Raw genomic sequence first — 19,891 nt, forward strand, 5'->3', positions numbered from 1 at the left:
ACGAAAATGACAAACTCACTTTTCTATATTGTCGAAGTCAATTGCAGTTGGCCAGCCTTCACGTATCCCAAATGGTACAACGTCGCGTTCGGTGCGATGGAGATCACAGAACTCAGCAGTTTGCGGAAACTACACGTAACGTGAATCTACATTCCGCAAAAATCTCTTTTGAGTATCAAAGGAAGGAAACATAACTTACAGGCAACAATAAAGCGTTAGGCAAAGCCAATAGGGTAGCTTTAATCCGGAGAAGTCTCTTGGACGGCGCTGAAGGAAGCGGGTCCTCACAGAATGGGCATTCTTCATCTCCTTGAAACAGGTCTGGCTCATCGATGTCTGATTTACTGATACTGATGTCAGAGTCACTCAAGTAATTATGTGAAGGTTCATGAATGGGAGTAGGTGATTTTTTGATGGGAGCAGGGGTTTGTTTCAAAGTGGGACAGTAGTTTGCGCGATGTCCTGCCGCCTGGCAGAGGCTGCATTTGAAAGGGCGTTTTGTGTGTTGGGAAGGTCGGACTGACTGAGAGGATTTAGCTTGAGGCGCTTGAGAAGCAGAATCAACATTGGAAGCTTTGGTAGGCGTTGAAGAATTACTCGGTTGAGTAATGAAACTTGATTTAGACACTTGAGCCGGCTGAGAAAACAAAACTTTTCCCTGCTTCGTGGTAATGTGGGAAGTTGAAGATAGAATCGGCTGAGATAGTGTTTCAGCAACTACACTGATTTGAGTAGGTTGAGAAGGCAGGGTATCACAGGCATTCGGAGCTTGAGATCCTGAAGCAATTGGTCGATTTACTTTGGTTTTAGATTTAGAAGTACGCGCCTTCTTCCTTTCCCTTTGAGCTTCCATTTCCGCTTCCTTCGTCTCCTCAATTTCTTCCAATTCAAAGTCTGACTTCCATCGGCCGTCCTGATTAGAGCCTGGCTGTTTTGATTTGTTTCGAGGACGGCCACGGTTATTACGTTTGACAAGAGCGTTCTCGATTGGAATGAGTGAATACCGACCTGTTTCAAGTTTTGCCAGCTCGTCATATATTTTGCGAAGTGAATCTTCGGGGAGATTGATTAGTTGTTCAAGCTTGGATTTCACAGCTTTCTTGAGGTCTTCATGACTTCCGGGAGGTGCTACAAGGCTTGAATGCCATTGGTGATGGACCGCATTTGGTGATAAGTAATCTGAAACTTCAAAAGCCCGAGCCAGTTCATGAGAACATGGCAAACCCCAAGCGCCACGAAATGATTTGGTGCAAGGGCGTTTGAAAGAGTCCGCAATCCCATCGAACTGAGTTTTGATTTTCTTGAGAGCAAAGTGCGTAATTTTACCATTGAGTTCCAGGAAACATTGAGGCATGCCAAGCAACGTCTTTTGGCTCTCGACTCCGGTTGAGATGGTTATCTCCTTGTATTGTAGATCTCCGGCTCGCTTGAAGGCCTTGAAACATGTAATGAAATCGTTGTTACTGCCCTCTAAGAAGTTTTTGAGTCAATGATGGCCACCTTCCACTCGAGATGTTGAAGAGTTGCCAAAGTGTGGCGATTGATGAGCTGTAAAAAGCGCGACAAACTTTTCGGTACGATGAAGCCATGTGTTCTGCAAGTAATCGAGTATGTGGTGACGTCGGGCAATGGTGGTGACGGCTTCAAGATTCTTGTCGTAATCTTCGGTTGTTGTGCTTTGCAAGAACGTGTTCCATATCTTCATAAATTCATCCCATTCACGTCCTTTGAATTTCTTCTTACAATTCTTGCCAATGTTGTGATTAATGTGCCATATGCACAGTATGTGATGTGCAGTTGGGAAGACCTTACCGATGGCGTTGTACAAAGCCGGCTCTGCATTGGTGCAGAAGGTCTGAGGCAATTCGATTTGGGTGTTTTCGGCATCTCCATCAAAAACTATCGATTTTAATTGTTCTAAGGCCCATACATATTGTTCCTCGATTTCGCTGTGCATGAAACATAGGGCGACAGTGAAAGTTTTGTGGGTGTTGGTAGTTCCAACAATATGAAGAAGAGGAAGGTTGAATCGTTTTGTCTTGTACGTGCAGTCAAGACCTATGACTGTTGGAAAACGCCTAGCCAGTTTGATTCCTTCAGGACTAGCCATGAACAGGGATTGTAGGGTACCGTCAGAAGAGGTTGTTGTTTGATGAGCCCATTGATTGTCGTTAATCAAATCAAAGAGTACTTGTATCGGTGTTCGACCACATAACCAAGCGTCTCGCAGTCGATACAAAGCATTTCGAATATCTCTTAAAAGAGGTTCGGATCCAGGGGCAAAGTTCATAAGATTGCGAATCTGGGAAGTACGACATCCAGCTGAAGAAAGAAGGTCCATCTGGTGTAACGCCTCGTCAGAAAACTGGTGATTTTTGGAGTGGTGGTTAGGTTGTTCGAAAGCCTCGTGGTTGTGTTCGTGTTTTGAAGTGTTCTTCTTATCTTGCTGAACAACCCATCTATTTTTACGTGAGTGGAAGTTGAGCGACAATTCGAATGGACAGCTGGTCATTTTTGTTGAAGTTTCGCGTTCTTTGGCCACAGACTTCACCGCGCGGCCAAGAGAGCACCTAAAGTAGATGCAAACTTTCTGGTGATGTTCGGTCTTGTTACTTTTGATTGCAATCCCGTACCCTTGATGTCGTGCCACAGCGTTCAAGTACATAATCGCACTTGCACTAGATACAAATTCCTTTCCGAAAACTGGTGATTGCAAGAGTCGAACCGGTTCAGCTCCTAGCACAACCACAGAAACAACAGAATTCAATTTTCATTGTCAGTGTTTTGGTGAAAAGTTTAAAGCAATATTAAAGTCGACTTGGGTGGTAATCTTACCTATACGCGGCGGCCAATCCTTGTCACGCTCAGATTCAAGATCAAGAAGTTCAATCTCATCATGTTCATCTTCTTCAACGGCTTCACGATGTTCAGTTGATTCAGTATCTTGTGTATTTGAGATCACTTGAACTACTGAAGCTGAGCTAGGAACATCGGGTGTGTGGTTTAGTTGAGGTGAATCTTTAACAGGTGGTTCAAGTTCGAGTGCAGGTGTGGCTGACAAAGGAAGATCGTTTTTGCTGGGTTGAGCAGCTGAATCGGGGGTATGAGTTTCAATCAAGCAATGAGAAGGAGTGGCATTGAGAGTGTTGGGATCAAGAACGTGGTCAAGAGGGTTGGGTTCAAGAATGTGGTCATTCGATGCGGGATGACCTGGAAAGGGGTATGGGAATGGGTGCGGATATTGCCAGTTCATCGGTGGTGGTTGATGAGATTGAAATCTTCCTGCTGATGTCTGGTCCGAATTGGGAATGGCGTATGGATAAGGAGGCCAGTAAGGTGGATACATGTAAGGGTTAAACGGAGGAAAACCTGGAGGTGGTTGTGGATGCTTTTGCGAAGGCAAGTTACCAAAACCAATGGGGTTGGACATCGTGCGTGGGCGTGAGACTAGGATGTATCGATGGGATCGATTATCTCTATCGCGAGTAAGATGTGTGACCGTCAAAGTAAACACCAACTAGATAGGCAAAAGAGAGAGACATGGTCAGGTGAATGTCACCGTAGAAGAAGTAGTGAAACAAATAGAGTGAGCATGTGAGACTTACCATTTCGGGATGGCTCATGTTGAGCGCTTTGATGCTTTGCCAAGTCAGTCGAAGGTGGATTTGTCCTCTTTGAGCGACCTGACACTACCAGCATAAAGTAATTTTCTCAAGTAAAAAATGAATACATTTAGAGCAAAAAATGATTAAAAATGCATTTGATCAGCATTAAATCAGCATTAAATCAGCATTATTCAGCATTAAATGAGCATTTTTGACTAAAAATGCATTAAATGTAATCATTTTTTCCTTGGGAAAATTACCTTTTGCTGGGAGTGTGAGATGAAACGGTAGGGTGAATCCGGGCAAAAGTGGTAAATCCGGGCAAAAGGGGTATGAATACCCGGTTTGGATGCGGCTGCGGTGAAATTTGGCAGTGCCGGGTCCGGGTATCACCAAAAGTCCCGGGTAAAGCCCCGAAAAAAGCGGGCATCGCAGTTTTTTTGACCGGGCGTCAAATAGTGCTGTCCTATCTCAAAATGCTTTCTGCCTTACTATTTTACTAAACACATCCTTGATTGATGACTTACATAAAAGCCTAAAAATATGCTAATTGCTTGCGAACTAGATACAACAAGATTGCTTCAAAATACACTCATACTATCTCCTACATCATTATCCTTTTCTTAGATTGAAGTTATCACCCCCATATCTTGCCAAACATCATTGGCAATTTTACAACTTTGATTACTTGGAATCTTCTCTTCATGTAAGGAAAAGACTTGCCTACCTCAACGTCTTAAGCTAATAATTGTTTCTGCTCTTCATAAATCTACATAATAAAACACAATCAGTTTGTCTTATATCCATCAAGTTATGAACAAATACACTTACATCAAACAAAGCGTCCAACAAAGTCGATGTCCTGATCAACCCCAAAAGTCCATTTAGTCAACTCTCGCATCGGATGGGTAAGGGGAGATCAAAATTCAATGAACGTACGACCAAGCCTGACTCTCGCAACTGTCTTTGCAATGATTCCCATTCTCATTAGTCAATTCGGGTAAACCAGCCCAAGGATCGTGTATAAGATGTTTGCGATGAGCCGCTAACATCGAATGAATCTCGTGGATCGTTTCTCCACGCTCCTTTGAAACCACAATAAGACAATTTAATCAGTCTTGGTCTTCAAGGCTCGATTTTTTTTTATCGATATGAAGATCAATCTAAAATGTGCAATACCTTTTGATCCTTCAAATCGAACTTTAGATAAGCCCTCAAGAAATACCCAACAGGCCAAACCCATTCCTTTGGAGGAACGCCCACACACAAAAAAGTCTTGAATAAGCCTCTTTATTTCTCATGATGCCCACATGGATAGTGCAACTGAATGAAAATACTTACAGGTCCTTGATGATACTGACATTTATTTTCCAAAAAAATAAGATAGATGATCAGTATACATCACCGACTTTAAAGCCATACCAAAACAAATCACTCACGTTCCTTCCCTTGGCGACGTGCCAATCATGCGAGTCGTTAGAATTATCATAATTTGGTCTATAATCGCTCTCCTTTGGATCGAGTGTCTTCATCCCAAGTGGTCCCATCAAAGCCTGTTTGACTGTTCGAAGTGCTTCATGAGCATGATCTCGATCAAAGAGATCGGGAGCAACAACCATCGCGATTGGAAAATTCGGTCTCAATTGATAATCTGCATGAGCTCGTTCACTTGGAGTACCTAGAATTTTATCCGTTCGGAATGATCAGTCTTGCCTAGAGCGGGGATACATACATACAAATTCTATGGCTGACCATAGACGTCCTTGTAGATGCCTCTGCGAGTTACTAGATTCGGTTCAATCTCGTACTTCGAGTCTTCCTTTGGATCTGCAATCCAACCAGCCTCATCGGTTAAATTCATAAATGTAATCTCTCGACTTAAAACACTTACCTAACGGCACATAGTATTTCTTCTCGAAGTTATCACGTATCAAGTCAGCCCAATCTCGATACTTAGTCACAGTCTTCGTCCCGTTTTCTGGGTTTTCCCAGTAGCAAAGACACATGAATAACGTCAACATCAATCACACGAAGTTCACTTGTAGAAACATTGGAAGCAATCCTTACTGGTGATCTCGACCCCATCCTTCTTTACTTTGCCTGCATCCGAGAGTTTTTCCATCCATCTCAATGTACTATAGATCAACCCAGTGATCTCAACCGGCGCTCCATCTCTGGATGTACCTGGAATCCCTTTATTCCCAGCCTTCTCAGACTCTCCCATCTTATCCATCCAAGTCCTGCGGAAATCAATTCTCATCAAGGTCATCAGCAAACAAAAAGCGCAGACAAAAGAACACATTTCCTTAAACGTACCCGCAATTAAACTCATTTCCACCATGGATCAAACCAGAGTTCCAATCTACCTCGATATCAATGTTAAATCCAATATCTTTCATCTGGCAATCGATTGCTGGTCCAGCGTTGTATTCACGAAAATGAATGCCATTTGCGTGTCTTTCCAACACTTCTTCAACCACTTCAATCACTTTCATCTTCTCCTTGTAAGCTTTCTCATCATCCCAACTGACCCATTCATCCGACTTGGGAAACCGTCTGGAGATCTCCACATCTAGAAAACTTTCACCTTCTTCAGAATGTTTGACATAATCTTGCAATAGTTGTAAAATAAACCAAGGTGCATCTCTAGAGTTGTATCTCGGGGTTCTAACCGAATCTAATAAGTTAGGCATCAATCCATGTTTAAGAGTCGTGCAGAAACACAAAATATGAGCCCGAGCAGGTTCCCAAAGTCCAGTCTTGACGAACAATCCCGATGCACTGATCCCGCAATCCCGACCCCAAGTTCTAGCCCAGCCTGAACTGAAATGTGGTAGACCAGCTGCTACAGATCCTACTAATTTGTTGGAGTCTAATGAACTGGATTGTACAACTCCATACATTTGGATCGCACTCATCGCCAACGTGTGCACAAAATCAGTACCGTTCTTGACAAACTCTGAACATTGATCAATCACTCTTGCTCTACCAGCTCGATATGCGGCGTAGATCAAAAGAGCAAAATATTTAGGTCGAAGAAAGGCTGGGACTGAATCTTTGATCACCTTGACTCGTTCTTCAAACCACTTGACTGGCTTGTCCAAGTTCGGGAAATATTCCAAATGACTTCAGAACAGAAACAGCTCGCATGAGCTCAATCAACCCATGAAGAGACCTTCTGAACCACTTACTTCTTCAACCGGCCTACCACATAATCGAAAGCCCACGGTCCATCTCGAAGATGTGCACAGAGCGGATGACCCAAGTCATTGCTACGAATGACATGTCTCAATCCAAACATCCATCCTTCGAGCCCACAGTAAGTCAACGCCGGATGAAGGCCTGGTACATTGTAGATCCCATCCTTGCCACCCGATATGTCACGTTCCTCGCCATCTGTTCTAAAGAGGACCACATTCAAATCGAGGATTGAAAGGTTTCCAAAGGCTTGCTCTGCACCTGATCTCATCATTGATTCTAAACTTTTCGTGGCTCCTCCTTCGCCTTCCACTTTCATACCTTCCATCCAAGTGGAGAAAAGCATCACACTTCCGGGAGGAAATTTTGACGGAACCTTGATATCCACATAATTGCCTTCGCCATCAGACCCCAAGCAAATTATATCCGTGGCGTTAGCTTCAATCGGAGTAAGTTTAGAGTCAAGACCTTTCAGTGTTTTAGCATCGGATGCGTCCTTGTTAGAGACAACTTCAAGCGTGGATCCAAGTATAAATTGCGCTTTTGTGCCCCTTAATCTCATCGGCTCGACTGCGTGCATCGCAAAAATTGTTGTAAAGTTCCGACAAGTCAATAACATGTGCCAAGACGAAGATACCAAAATGAGCTCACCGTGGCCTCGATCAGTCCCATCACCATGGAAAGCTGTGTGAGCAACTAAAAGATATCCATGATGAGTAGATGGGTGAACCCGATGTGAGATAATATACTTTTGCAAGAAGTGAGGTTTTTCGAACGCGAAATGAGCATAAAATACTTAGGCAAGATCAAAGACAAAGGGACAACAGAAGAGGAAAGCAAAGAGGAACGAACATCATTTTCTTGATGAAAGTGACCCTCTTTATAACCTTCCAGGATCATCTCCGTATGCAGATGATTCAATATCCTCTTCCAGCTGCCTATCCCGTGAGCAACATCAACCTTCTCATACATTCTCTTCTCTTTGACAAGGTCTAACAACTCGGGATAAAGATCATCAAATCCTTTGTTCGAACCTACAGCCGCATAAGAGAAAGCGACCAGGGCACCAGTCGAGAGCGCATCGCGTGCTGTTCGCTTCTTGGATGGGGATTCATTATCATGAGTGCAATCCATTAAAAACGCATGTGGCCTTGATCCATGTAATGGAACGATTTGACACGGCTTCGAATGCCCTGTTGAGGAATCAACAACAGTTGATTGTTCGGTAAGAACGTCCGTATCCATTGATCCGATAGGTTTACCTAATCCATAGTTATAGAGCAATCGACTTTGATCTTTCGGATCGTGACCACTACGATGGATGGACAAGCGTCACTTGAAAATTCGGGTGATCACGAGAGAGCGAAAAGAACTAAGGATCATCACTCACTTCATCGCTTCTCTTATCAAACTATTGATGCCTAGTCGACTAACAAAGTACGTATCCATCTCTTCACTACCCGTGAAGAGTTCGGCACAAACATAGAGATCCGGTCTAACTCGCCTGGCGACATCGAGTAAAGCTTCGCCGACATGAATTGGAGTCGAATGGCAATTATCAATTCTAAAACCATGAAAGAGACTAGCTAGTAACGTAGTATATTCTTTCATCTTCTTCCATAAGAAAGGATTATCGCTTTCTCCTTTACCATATCTCAACTTGACACAATCTCCCCAGACTATAACTTCTCTTCTCAGATACGCTTTGGAAGATGGAGAAGCAAAATCTTCGAGCGGATTCGCATTCCAGATCCACCCGTTGTTCGCTAATGCTAATGAGCGTGGATCGTGTTTTTTGGTCGTTTCGTTTACTTCTAATCTGGTAAACAAGGTCTCGATCAAGGGATATCTATCCAATTCGCAGTAGCCCCCCAGAAAAACATTCAATTGAGCACCGTCGGACAAAAGAGCGAGTGAATCAGATTCGAGAAAGAGGTCAGGGTTCGGCTTACTTTTCATTGAAAGGTCCCATTCGTGGACCCCCTTCATCTAATCGAGTGTATTGTAATCTGTTCTTTATATTACCCAAGATCGTGATCACATCATTATCATACTCTCGATATCTATCAACGTTTAACTCTTGCAGCAAGCGCTTGAAAAGCTCCGGTACCGTAGGATCACATTCCTTCAAACCTTTGGAATGAAAAAACTCCACAGCCGCTTTAAGGTTGAGTTTTTGAGTTGCATGCGATCGAGGACCGGTAACTGCACGCCAACCTCCTTGACCCTTATCATCCGATGAGGGTAAACAGGCAGCTTCGAGTGCAAATGCATCAACATGTTGAGCCCAGTTTGAGGACGAATCGTTGGTGGACTGAGTAGAATTCCAAGCTTTCTGGAATTGAGTGACAAGTTGATCGACATCCAACACATAGTACTCCCACAATTTGAGTTGAGGCATCAACTCATGCTCAATGGCTTTCATGATTTGATCCAAGTCTGAAGATGATTTAAGTTCGACTGGAAGACCTTTATTGGCCAGTTGAGAAGATAGCTCGAGTAGGGCGCTGTCAAGTTCCAAAGCTGGCTCTAGATGTGGCGAGTTTAGCACATTATATCCTGTAGTACATAAAAGTTTGGTCAGTATCTGATTGGCATGGATTAGATAGCCAATATAGTTCCGTTTGTTAAGAAGGAAGAATACAAATATCGTTATTGACCTGATTCAGGATGATCCCTCAGCCATAGACTGTTATGAGCTGTGTGATTCCAAACCACGTCCGTCATACTCAATATACCCCACTCATCTCTGATCCGACTCAGCCAAGTTGATAATTCTTCTTTCTCTTTCTCAGCGGATGAAGATTGAGTTTCGAATAATTCAGGATCAAATCTCAGTTGGTCAAAGATACTATAAGGGCTACCGCTTTCTCCACGTTGTTGAAGTGGGGTGAAATGTATCATATTGTAACCCCGATCACGTATTAAATCGAGATAAGGTGACCAATTGTTTAAAGTTCCCATCCATTTCGCTATCACGGTTTGAATCACAAGCCCATCGAGGGGTAAGTTAACCAGAGGGGCATTCCTATCGATTGTCTCGCCGGTTTTACCAAAGGGCAGTACTTGAACTGAGTGGTCCTGACTTGTCTTGAGTATAGACTTCCTGCTAGCGACCGAAAGGATCGGATCAACATTGAAGTAACCTGATCGACTTTTTATCCTTCTTTTTTCATGAGAATCGCTGGTGTCATCATACTCAAAATAGAATTCAAACACTCCAGCTTTAGTGATCGGTAAATCGACTTGAATCGGTTTAGATGTATCGGAAGGTAAAGGTTTTTCGTGAAACTTCGATCGATCAAATTCGCTTTGATCCAATGGGAAATTAGTAAAGAGACTTGCAGCTTTCGAACTTCGTGCTCCCGCTGCGATCAGAATCCTTAATGCATAAGGTTCGTATGGCGCGGGTAAACGGATGTACTGTTTAAATGTTACACAGGAATGGTAAGAATTCAATATCAACCCTCTTTTCCTTGTTAATGAAATGAAAAGCTTTGTGGGTGGCTATCAAGTAAAGAACAATCAGCTCAAAAGAGAGAATGCGGCTAACCGATTTTTCCTTTGAAGGTGATCCATCGTCTTCCAATGCAACTTAGAAAGGACAACAAGCAACGATCAACAGGGTAAGCTTGAGTCGAATACTCAAAGGTAAACAAGGATTGGCTGATGGGTTTAAGAAAGGGCAACAAACGTTGATAGATAGTCATTGGCGCTGAGCTCTTGTCGGACATGGTGAGATCAATTATATCTGGCAATGAGTATGAGATTGGTTTCTTGAGGTTTGAAGGTTCAGATTTAGAAATTGGATTTGGTAATTTAGATGGATTTGAGGCAGGATTGATGATTGGAGATAATACCACTCTTTTACTAGTATTCTCATTTACTTTAGTTGCGGAAGTGAGATCACTATTAGGTAGGGTTGATTTGTTTATCTTTGGAGATGGTTTTCGTTTACTAGGCATCGTGAATACGTGAATATATGAAGTAAGTTTGATTAGTATGATCTTCGGTATTAGAATCTACAAGGTTTATGATGACAATTTAATGAATTCGATGACGATGAAGATGACTCAGTGAAGATGACGTTGAAGGGAAGAAGAAGATTCATAGAAATTCACATTGGCACAGATTTTCTCTTGCTTATAAGGTGATATGCATACATCACAAGGCACTTTAGCTGGTAGCAACGGTGCCACAGTTACGATACCGGTATCGTATTGCAGATACCGGGTATAGTATCGGAAGTTTGATACCATCAAAATGTGTATTGAGTATTATATCGCTTTTAGTTACGATACTCGATACCAGTATCAAAACTGCGATACCTATAAGGACCTGACCTGGGTAACGTATCACAATACCGTTACGATATCGATACTGTATCTGGTATTGTGGGTCTAGGCGATACTGCACGATACTGTCACAATACCAATATAGTAGCAGTATTGTGCTGCTCCAACTGCTCAAAACATAATATGAATTACCTACAACTTGTATGATAGGGCCATGAGAAAGATTATAACATGAAAGCTCATCATTTGAATCACCAAAAAAAAACCAGTCAAGTACTCATTTTGCTGCTTTATTTGTAACCCTCCGCTTCCGATGATCCTTGTCCACTTTAATACACTCTTCCATACATTTTTGCGACTGCTCAAACTCTTTACCATGTATGACAATACCTGATTTTGACCAGAGACGAGCCGCTACTGAGCGCTCAACAGTAGCAGGCTTTAAAGCCCCTCGATCTCGGCAGCAAACGTCTGCAGCAGCGGAGAAAGTTCTCTCCACTGCACAGGAAGCTCCACAGATAGCCAGATAGTCTTGAGCCAGAGAAGATAAAACTGGATATCTTCCAGCATTGACCTTTTTCATGAAAAAAGAATGTCAGCAGAGGTTTAAGTATTGTATATCGAATGAAATGAGAGTTGTACCTTCCACCATTGCAGAGCCAAATGTGGATCCTTCTCCACTTCTGTAGAAGGTTCATCAGCACCTTCAAAGTAGTCCCGAAGTTCATTTTCGGTTCGTTTCTGGAATTTCTTTTTATGTGCACGGTAACCACTTTCTTCTTCCTCATCATCTTCTTTCGGATCGGTCTGTCTGGTAGCCTTATTTCCATTTTCGACTTTACTTTTTCTGTCCTTGAATGCCATCTCAATCAAATTTCGTGCAGTTTTGTGCTCAATTGAGTCGGCTCCAAAAGCCCATTGAAAGTAATCAATTCGCCAAGATGGATGAAGGGCGGTAGCTAAAATTAATACGTTTGACTGCAGTGCTTCGTGCAGATAAGCAGTGACTCGGACCAGCATCGAATGGTACATTGGGAAAAAGGGGTCGGCTCGAGATGAACAGGCGTCGATCTTCTCTTGAAGTGAATTCTTCAATTTGAAATACTCAGGTATGATCATAGAACCAGTTGGGGCATCGGCCTCAAAGAATTTGGTGAGTGTTTCAAAACCCTAGTACATGCATAGTAAAAAAGACGATGATAAAGTCAGATGGTGAGATTCTAATGCTAAGATGAATATTACTAACCCGAAGTATCTTTATCAATGTATGTATCTGCTTCCATTGGTCAGGAGTGATCAATACCTTGTTGAAAATTCCACGAGGACGATTGGAGTAAGGATCAGAAGGCTGTTCGCTTGGGCTGGTTTTCTTCTTATTTTTGTCTTTTGAAACCTCCAGCTGGTCGTCCTTAAGCATCCGATCAATAACCTGTAACAGGTATCATTCATAATAAAGGGGTGAGCAGTGGATAAAAGCGGATGATATTGAGGGATCAATACATACCTCTCTTGCTTTATACAAACGGTCCCAGCATTGTAACTTGATGTTCCATCGGATACCGTATCCAGGAATTGGTCGAGGGAACGAGACTCCCATGCTGGAACAAGTAGCATCAAAGACACATAACATCCTTGATGAACCACCGATTTTTCGAGCAATGTCATCGAGCTAAGTTAAATTACATTAGTCATCAGTATAAAAAGTGAAATATCAAGTATTTCGAGAGAACTTACCTGCTGAGTCAACTGATATACTGCATTCGACTCGTTACGGTTGGTGGCTGGAACATCCAAAGGTTCCTCAAAAGGCCCATCAATGATGCCATACCATTGATCACCAGCATCGGTTCCAGGTACGTTTGACATTTCCAGGTCGTCCTCCTCATCGCTGTCTTCTTGCTCGTCTGTTGGATGCAATTGGTCTTTTGCTGATTCTTCATCTTCTTTGTCTTCCTCGGTGATTGTTGGCATGGTGTGCTCAGGTAAAGGAAATTCGCCAAGGATGCTGGACTTGACAAGTGGTGGTGGTGGTGCTTTGATACCCAGCGCTTGAAGTCCAGCGTTGACTATGAGAGCCACTTTATGGCCTGCACACCGGACTCGATCGGTAGTTGGGTCCCAATCGAAGTGCTGAAGATTGTCCTCAGCAGCCTTGGTGAGTCGAGCTTTCATAGCACGAGCACAAGTATCGTTGTTGCTACCTGAATCATGGGTCTGAGAAATCATGTGAAATTACAAAGTCGGATGTCAGCCTCAGCACAAAAGATTAAGACAAAGATAGAAAGAAAGACTGATCTTGGTATAAAGCTTGTGTTTGACAAGAACATTCACCAAAGGCTCTGCTAGCCACTCCCCTTTGTGATGCCACGCTATCATCTTCATCGAAAGATGGCGGGTTACAAACTCCCAATCCTTGTTGACGTACGTGACTGAAGCCGATATGAATCCATAACGGTTACGTGGTGAAGTCCAAGCATCAAGCACTAATCCGAACTTTGAATCAAGATCCTGTGATCAAACGAATCAGAAAGACAATATCAAAACATAAAGAAGATGATCAACTTACTTGAAGTTCAGAAATGACTGATGTTCGAAGGCCAAGGTATGCTTTATGAGCAAAGGCAGCTACCCATGTTCGACCATAAACCTGGGCTTGAGGATTTGCATATCGAAAACAGGCGCGAAGGGCCTCATCTTCCATTCGGAGCCAAGGCTGAGATGTGCGAATAACCCAGTATCCGATCATTTGGTTCAAGATGGAGTTGGAGAATCGAGATTGCTTGTGAGTAAAAGAGTCCATGCTAAGCTGGGTTGAGTTGGCCTTTTCAACTTGACTGGCAATTTGGCGTTTCTCAAAAGCTGTCTTGGGAAGCCGACAACCAGCAGCAATAGCTCGATGGCGCATTTTGCAACCAGGCTTTCCTGATTTACTTGCTTGTTTGGCGCCATCGCGGTGAACAAAAAGATTGGTAGGAGAACCACCGCTCGCTCGTGCATCCTCGCCACACCACTTGCAAGTAAATGAGTTGTAAGGACCTTCCTCGGGCTACATAAATCCCACAACCGCTTTAGCTTCCACTTCCTCACATGACCGAGTAAAGGTTAAGAAATGAAAAAGAATGACCAAATATGTATTTGTTTGTTACTTACATCGTTCCCTCCACGAACAGGGTTTTTTTTGAAATAATCCCTTATGTTATCGTATTCCTTGCCTACCTCAGAATCTGGTGCCTCGGATTTTGGTTTCTTGCGCGGATGAGCTTTCACATGTTCGTCTTCCGAATCTTGTGCCAGGTCCACAACAACGTTAGGCTGAGTTGACGAAGCGGGTGAGGCCAAAGACCTCTACACAGACAATAGTATGAACTTGAGGTCAGCTGTGTATAGGAATCGGGTGCCACATAAGTGAAGCATGAAATGTAACATACCTGATTTTTCTTGTGAGGTTTCTTCGCCACCGCTGTCTTACTTCGCTTTTGCTTATTGCTTCGACTTTGATTGACTGAGCCTTCTGATTCATCCACTAATTCAGATTCAATCCGTTGACGCTTGCTTTTTTTTTTATTGTTTTTTTGAGCTTGAGAGGCATCTGACTCCGATTCGACGGCTGATTCGATTTCAATTCGTTTTTTATGCTTGTTTTTTTTGTTGACTAGGTTTTTTTGTAAGTCGGATTCATATTCGCTTTCTGATTGAATTGATAATCTCGAGTCGGCAGGAGGTTGAATCATGGAGGAAGACCTTTGACGAAGAGGTGTAACACGCGTTGTGCGACGGGGAGTAGGAGATGGTGGTTGCGAGCTTGCATCATCACGGTTTTTACGAGACGTAGGCATCTTGGAGGAAGTTGATCAAATGAGAAATAAAACAAGATAAAAGAATAATATTTAAAAGTTAGTAACAAATCGTTTGGGTCAGTATTCTTTTCAAAATCTACCAAATGATAAAAGATTCTAACCTCTATCGAATTTCCTCCTTCGTTTTCAGGTGGGTCTGACCACATGTTGGCCCATTTGGTGACGTTGATGTGCCAAGCCATGTCTGAGCGATAGAAAAGGGTGGATTGAATAGGTGCGATAATGACTATTATACAATAATTGAAACTATAGCGCAGCTCATGATCCCCTGCTGCCTCCGATTCGGAGCCAGTTCCACTCGGGCTTGGGTTTTGGTCAGATACCATCGATACCCAATACCAGTATCGGCTGATACAGGGTATTGTATCGCTTCTCAGTTACGATACCCAATACTGGTATCAAAACTTCGATACCTATGAGGACCTAGCCCAAGTAACATATCGGAAACCCGATACTGAGTAACATCAATATAATACTCAACACCAGTTACGATACTGCTACGATACCGATACCAGTAAAGTAACAGTGGCACCGTTGCTGGTAGGAGCAAAAATCAGCGCACAATTTTCAATGCTTAAAGTGTGATATGCATACATACTCGATGCTTACATCGAGGTTTGACTGTAATCTGAAACCACAGCGCATGACCGCACCTTTCGCACGGATCACCCGCTCTCATGAAGATTCTCTGTTTAACTGTTGTCAGCAACTTCTTGAAACCTTTCATTCATGTTCTGTTGGTATCAAGATCAAGATATCAATCAAGATAGTGCATGAACAAGGCTCTGGGAAGCTCCAGAGCAACCCACTACTACCTATGTATTTACAAAAAACTTCAAGCATCTGGAGCCTACAAAGGAAACATATACAAAATCAAGTTGAAATGAACTCCTCCCAGATATATGGTCATTGGGATTGCACATAGTATCATCCTGATATTGTACATATCTTTTCTCCTTGGTTCATTCAAATTCACCAATGCAACATACCTCAAAATTGTGACTTACACTGGCACAACAAAGACTCTTTGCTTTCTCAGAACTTATCTGTCATGCTGGTGCGACATGGTGGTACTCTGTATGTGAAGCACCAATGTGAAACTCTAAACAAGATGTGAGACACATGGTCCAGTAACTTCTTGCTATGCTCACCCTGACCATCATAGCTATCACCCCAACACAAGCTTCACAAGATAAAGTATATCCGTGGGGTATTGATCTCCAAGATGAAGTCAATATTTGACAATAAGAATTTATTCTTGCTCTAGAAAGATAAGCATACCATTGACTTTGGTAATTATCCCACCTTAACATAAGATTGGACTGTAAACCATATTTAGACAAGATGGATCAAAAAGGAAGGAAACAGAATCTAAATTAGAGGTGTCCTATTGGTCACAATACCAGTGCTGTGTTAAACATTACATAATCTTAAAAAAAGTATATACATATGAACCTCATCTGCTATTTTAAACCTACAAATGTTCTAAATCACTTACAAAATCTTTCTTTGATAGTCTTAAAATCCCTACATGAACTAATCATTTCACGTTGCAATATTAACCTGAACATGTAGCTTATATTTCGAAGTTCAATTTATTTCCTCTATAACTTAGGTTTTGAAGAAACTCCAAAATGCTTGATACCCAACTGATGTAATTTCCTTGCATTTGCTGAACCATAATGAATATAACCTTCATCTGTGTTTGTCAAAATCTTGATCGTCTTTTTATATAGATCGGCCTAAAGAAAAAATACAAAGTCAGAAACTGGATACTTTGTCAATTGAAAGTCAAGGTAAAAAGGTGCAAACCTTGATGAGGTCATAAACTCCAGTGGTGGCACGGATTGATTTCTGGGACGCGAGTTGAAGAGCTTGATTGATCAAATCGGCTTCAGGTGCGATTTGGTCAATGATACCTAGCTTAAGTCTTCATATATCAAAAAAGAGCCATCAAGACAGGAGACAAAAGGAATGACTGATGTCAATTGCTAAAAAATACTCACGCTTCTTGAAAGTCGTATCGATGTGCTTCGAGTAAACATCGTTGGACTTGTTGTTTATTTGGTAACTTGGCTTCTAAAACAGCCAACAAACCTCGCTACTTTGTCACACAGTCAGAAGCCAAGTCAGTCCTACGCATTTTAACGTGTTGTAGTTCTATGGGACGAAAAAAAAGATCAGGCGATGATCACTGACCGGAACGCTTGCTCCAAATTCAATTTCATTCATAGCCATCACTGCTTTACCCTTTGCTTTGTTATCTTTCATCACTCTATAATCATGACTCAAAGCTAAGACAAACCCTCCACTATGAGAGATCCAAAAAATTGAAATCAGACATCCGTTATAGGAAGCATACAATAAGCTCATACAGAAAAGGAGAGCTTACGCAAAGGCATGACCATTGAGAGCTGCTACGGTAGGGATCGGAAAAGTGAAAAGCTTCAAGTACATTTTGTTCAATACAACTATCAAACGCCAATTTCAATCAGATCATCTCTAGTCCAAATCGTCATTGAAAACCATAAAAACCAACACTAACGTCTAAAGAAGCCTTCGTCTGCAAATGCTTGTTGAAGATCTAATCCATTACTGTAAATCCTATTCTTATCCAAAGAACCGCAAGTGACTAATGCATATTGACCTGGTGATTCGGGTGATTTCCAACCTGGTAGTGGTGATCAAATCCTTTCAATCGTTGATTCGAATTCGAATGTGAGTTTTGTCTAACAAAAACCAACCTGAACTAGATCCATCGGCCGGTGCGAGCTTATTGATACGAGAAGCTCTAAATTCTCTCTCGACATCTGAAAGAGCAGGTAAAACCTAAGAGAAGATCCCGAATTAGTATTAAGCTCGATATGTGATTGTTTTTGATTGACTAACAGTATGAATGATGAATTGTTGAGTAAGTCGATTATCAGGTGGAGAATGTAATTCGAGTAAGAAGATTCCAGGATGATGAATTGGTTTGGTTAAGGTTGCGAATGGATAATAAGTAGGTGAAGGTAATGGTTGAATTAGAGGGAGATCTGGATCGATGAGTGCGATGTTATCCATGGTAGTTTGATTGGTGAGTTGATGGTGTTGAAGAGTTTGAAGATGTCCAAATCGATTTGAGCCTGACTGAGACAACTTGATCGACACGAGAGTTCAGCACCACAGAACACCACTCACTGTCAAACTCTGTGCATCCACACCATGGCTTCCCGAATCCCCTCTGAGGGTTTCCACCAATCACTCTACAACACACCGAATTGAGCTCGGCGAAGAACAGACTCCGCTCTACAAACACTCAAGGTGGTCCAATTGTGTTCACCTCTTTGTTCGACAAACTCCGCTGTTTTACCTTCCTGTCTTCCACCGCTGTTTTCTTCATTCAGGTTGTTGGTTTCGTATCCAAATTTGAAGGGTCATAGTTTCGTGATCCAAAGCAATATAGCATAGCCGTTTCATACGCTCAAAACAAAATCCTCATCATTTTTCTTAGGACCGAATTGGAAGGTTGATAAAAGAGGCGCAGCGAAGGGGACAAGCTTTACAAAATTACAAGCTGCAAGTGTAAGACCCGAAAAAGTACTGAATTCCCCGCCATCCTGTTGGAGTTTTACTGGCGAACTCGGGCCTTGTGAAATCGACTTTGCAGATATGGAAGACAACGATTTCAAGCTTGAGAATTGCTCAATGAAAAACTTCGGTATCCCTGGGGCGGTAGAACAAGTACACGCCCCTAACTGCCCCTGAAGATGTTTATGATGCGATCAATCTTGATGACTGATACCGAGATGGCTCATGAAAAAACAGCCAGTCAATGTCTACTCAACCTCGACTACTCGTGAGGGAGGGGCTTTGATAGGTTGAGCAGGCATGATTGAATATGGATCGAAGGATTACATAAACCAACACTTTCAATTTACTTTCTCAAACCTTACCAGGAGTCAGACACGATGATGATTTCTTGCAAACTACATGAAAGTCACGCAGATGGTAGCAGATTTGGTCTTGAGTATTTATCTCATTTATTGATGACTCGTGAATGATACGCGGGCCTCACCTCTCTCAATCAGTTCTTAGATTTGTTGAAGAGCAACAGGAGTATGTATCTCTAACTCCAATCAAAATCAGTTCTTAATCTTGAAAGAGATTTCATCGGTGGGGGCGGGCATCCAAGGAGTCATCAACTTGGCGAATTCAATCTTATCTCATATTCTCCCTATCTCCCCCCCACAATATCTGACACTCAATATCCCCTCATGGTGATGCCTATCATCGTTGTTTTCATGTGGTCTTATATGAAAAAGTCATATCACCATCAATTCATATGTTAAAACCACCTTCACCATCATCTTCTCCTACATCTTGATCTATCTCGGACCGAACTCCGGGGTCGACTTGACATCATTAATAATCTTGACCTTTAATAATCCCTGGACAAACTACAATCTAAAAAATTTCAAATCATGATAAAAGTCAAACGTGTGAGATCAAGACTCGAGAAGTTCTTCTCATCATTCACTCAATCATCCATTTTGAGTAAGTCTTTTGGTTCTTTATGATCCCATCCACTGGCAACTCATTGAACTTTCTCTTACCGGTTTATCAAACTTAGTTAGAATTACAAGAAAACATCCTTCGCAGTGCCAGAAGCTAGAAGCCAGACCTCTTCCGAACGATTGGCAATCAGCTATTGGTGATCGACGTTCCAGACTTCGCGGTCAATGCTCAATTCCAATGCAACTGGAAGAAAATTCAAATCGAAGAACAATCACTTGAACGAAAACAAAAACAAAGAATGGAAAAGTTGAATGGAAGAAAATTACCGAGACCTTGAAAGTTGACCAGATTGAAATCTTTTGACTTGAAGATCATTAATGGATGTTGAGGTTTAAACTTTATACTCTAGGAAGCTGTACCTTTGAAAGCAACTGGAATA

General features: G+C 42.2%; 2 protein-coding genes across 2 annotated transcripts; both read right to left on the bottom strand.

Annotated features, from left to right (window-relative positions):
• Positions 1-4,103: 4,103 nt before the first annotated feature.
• Positions 4,104-10,768, bottom strand: MELLADRAFT_117001 (family 13 glycoside hydrolase; the record flags this gene model as incomplete). The annotated part of the gene is made up of 18 exons (XM_007412087.1): positions 4,104-4,374; positions 4,437-4,467; positions 4,545-4,690; positions 4,785-4,850; positions 4,947-4,961; positions 5,045-5,283; positions 5,358-5,432; positions 5,497-5,583; positions 5,673-5,845; positions 5,922-6,731; positions 6,797-7,373; positions 7,455-7,551; positions 7,656-8,115; positions 8,194-8,652; positions 8,756-9,362; positions 9,464-10,226; positions 10,357-10,397; positions 10,498-10,768. 18 exons carry the CDS (start codon positions 10,766-10,768, stop codon positions 4,342-4,344), a joined length of 4,950 nt encoding a protein of 1,649 aa, XP_007412149.1.
• Positions 10,769-16,344: 5,576 nt separating this feature from the next.
• MELLADRAFT_72314 (uncharacterized protein) lies at positions 16,345-18,018 on the bottom strand (the record flags this gene model as incomplete). The annotated part of the gene is made up of 8 exons (XM_007412086.1): positions 16,345-16,697; positions 16,768-16,885; positions 16,962-17,056; positions 17,155-17,266; positions 17,348-17,426; positions 17,501-17,626; positions 17,700-17,784; positions 17,845-18,018. The coding sequence occupies 8 exons, from the start codon at positions 18,016-18,018 to the stop codon at positions 16,560-16,562; spliced, it is 927 nt and encodes a 308-aa protein (XP_007412148.1).
• Between the last annotated feature and the right edge of the window lie 1,873 nt (positions 18,019-19,891).

The sequence above is a fragment of the Melampsora larici-populina genome, assembly GCF_000204055.1.
Source record: "Melampsora larici-populina 98AG31 unplaced genomic scaffold MELLAscaffold_28, whole genome shotgun sequence".
Taxonomy (NCBI): domain Eukaryota; kingdom Fungi; phylum Basidiomycota; class Pucciniomycetes; order Pucciniales; family Melampsoraceae; genus Melampsora; species Melampsora laricis-populina.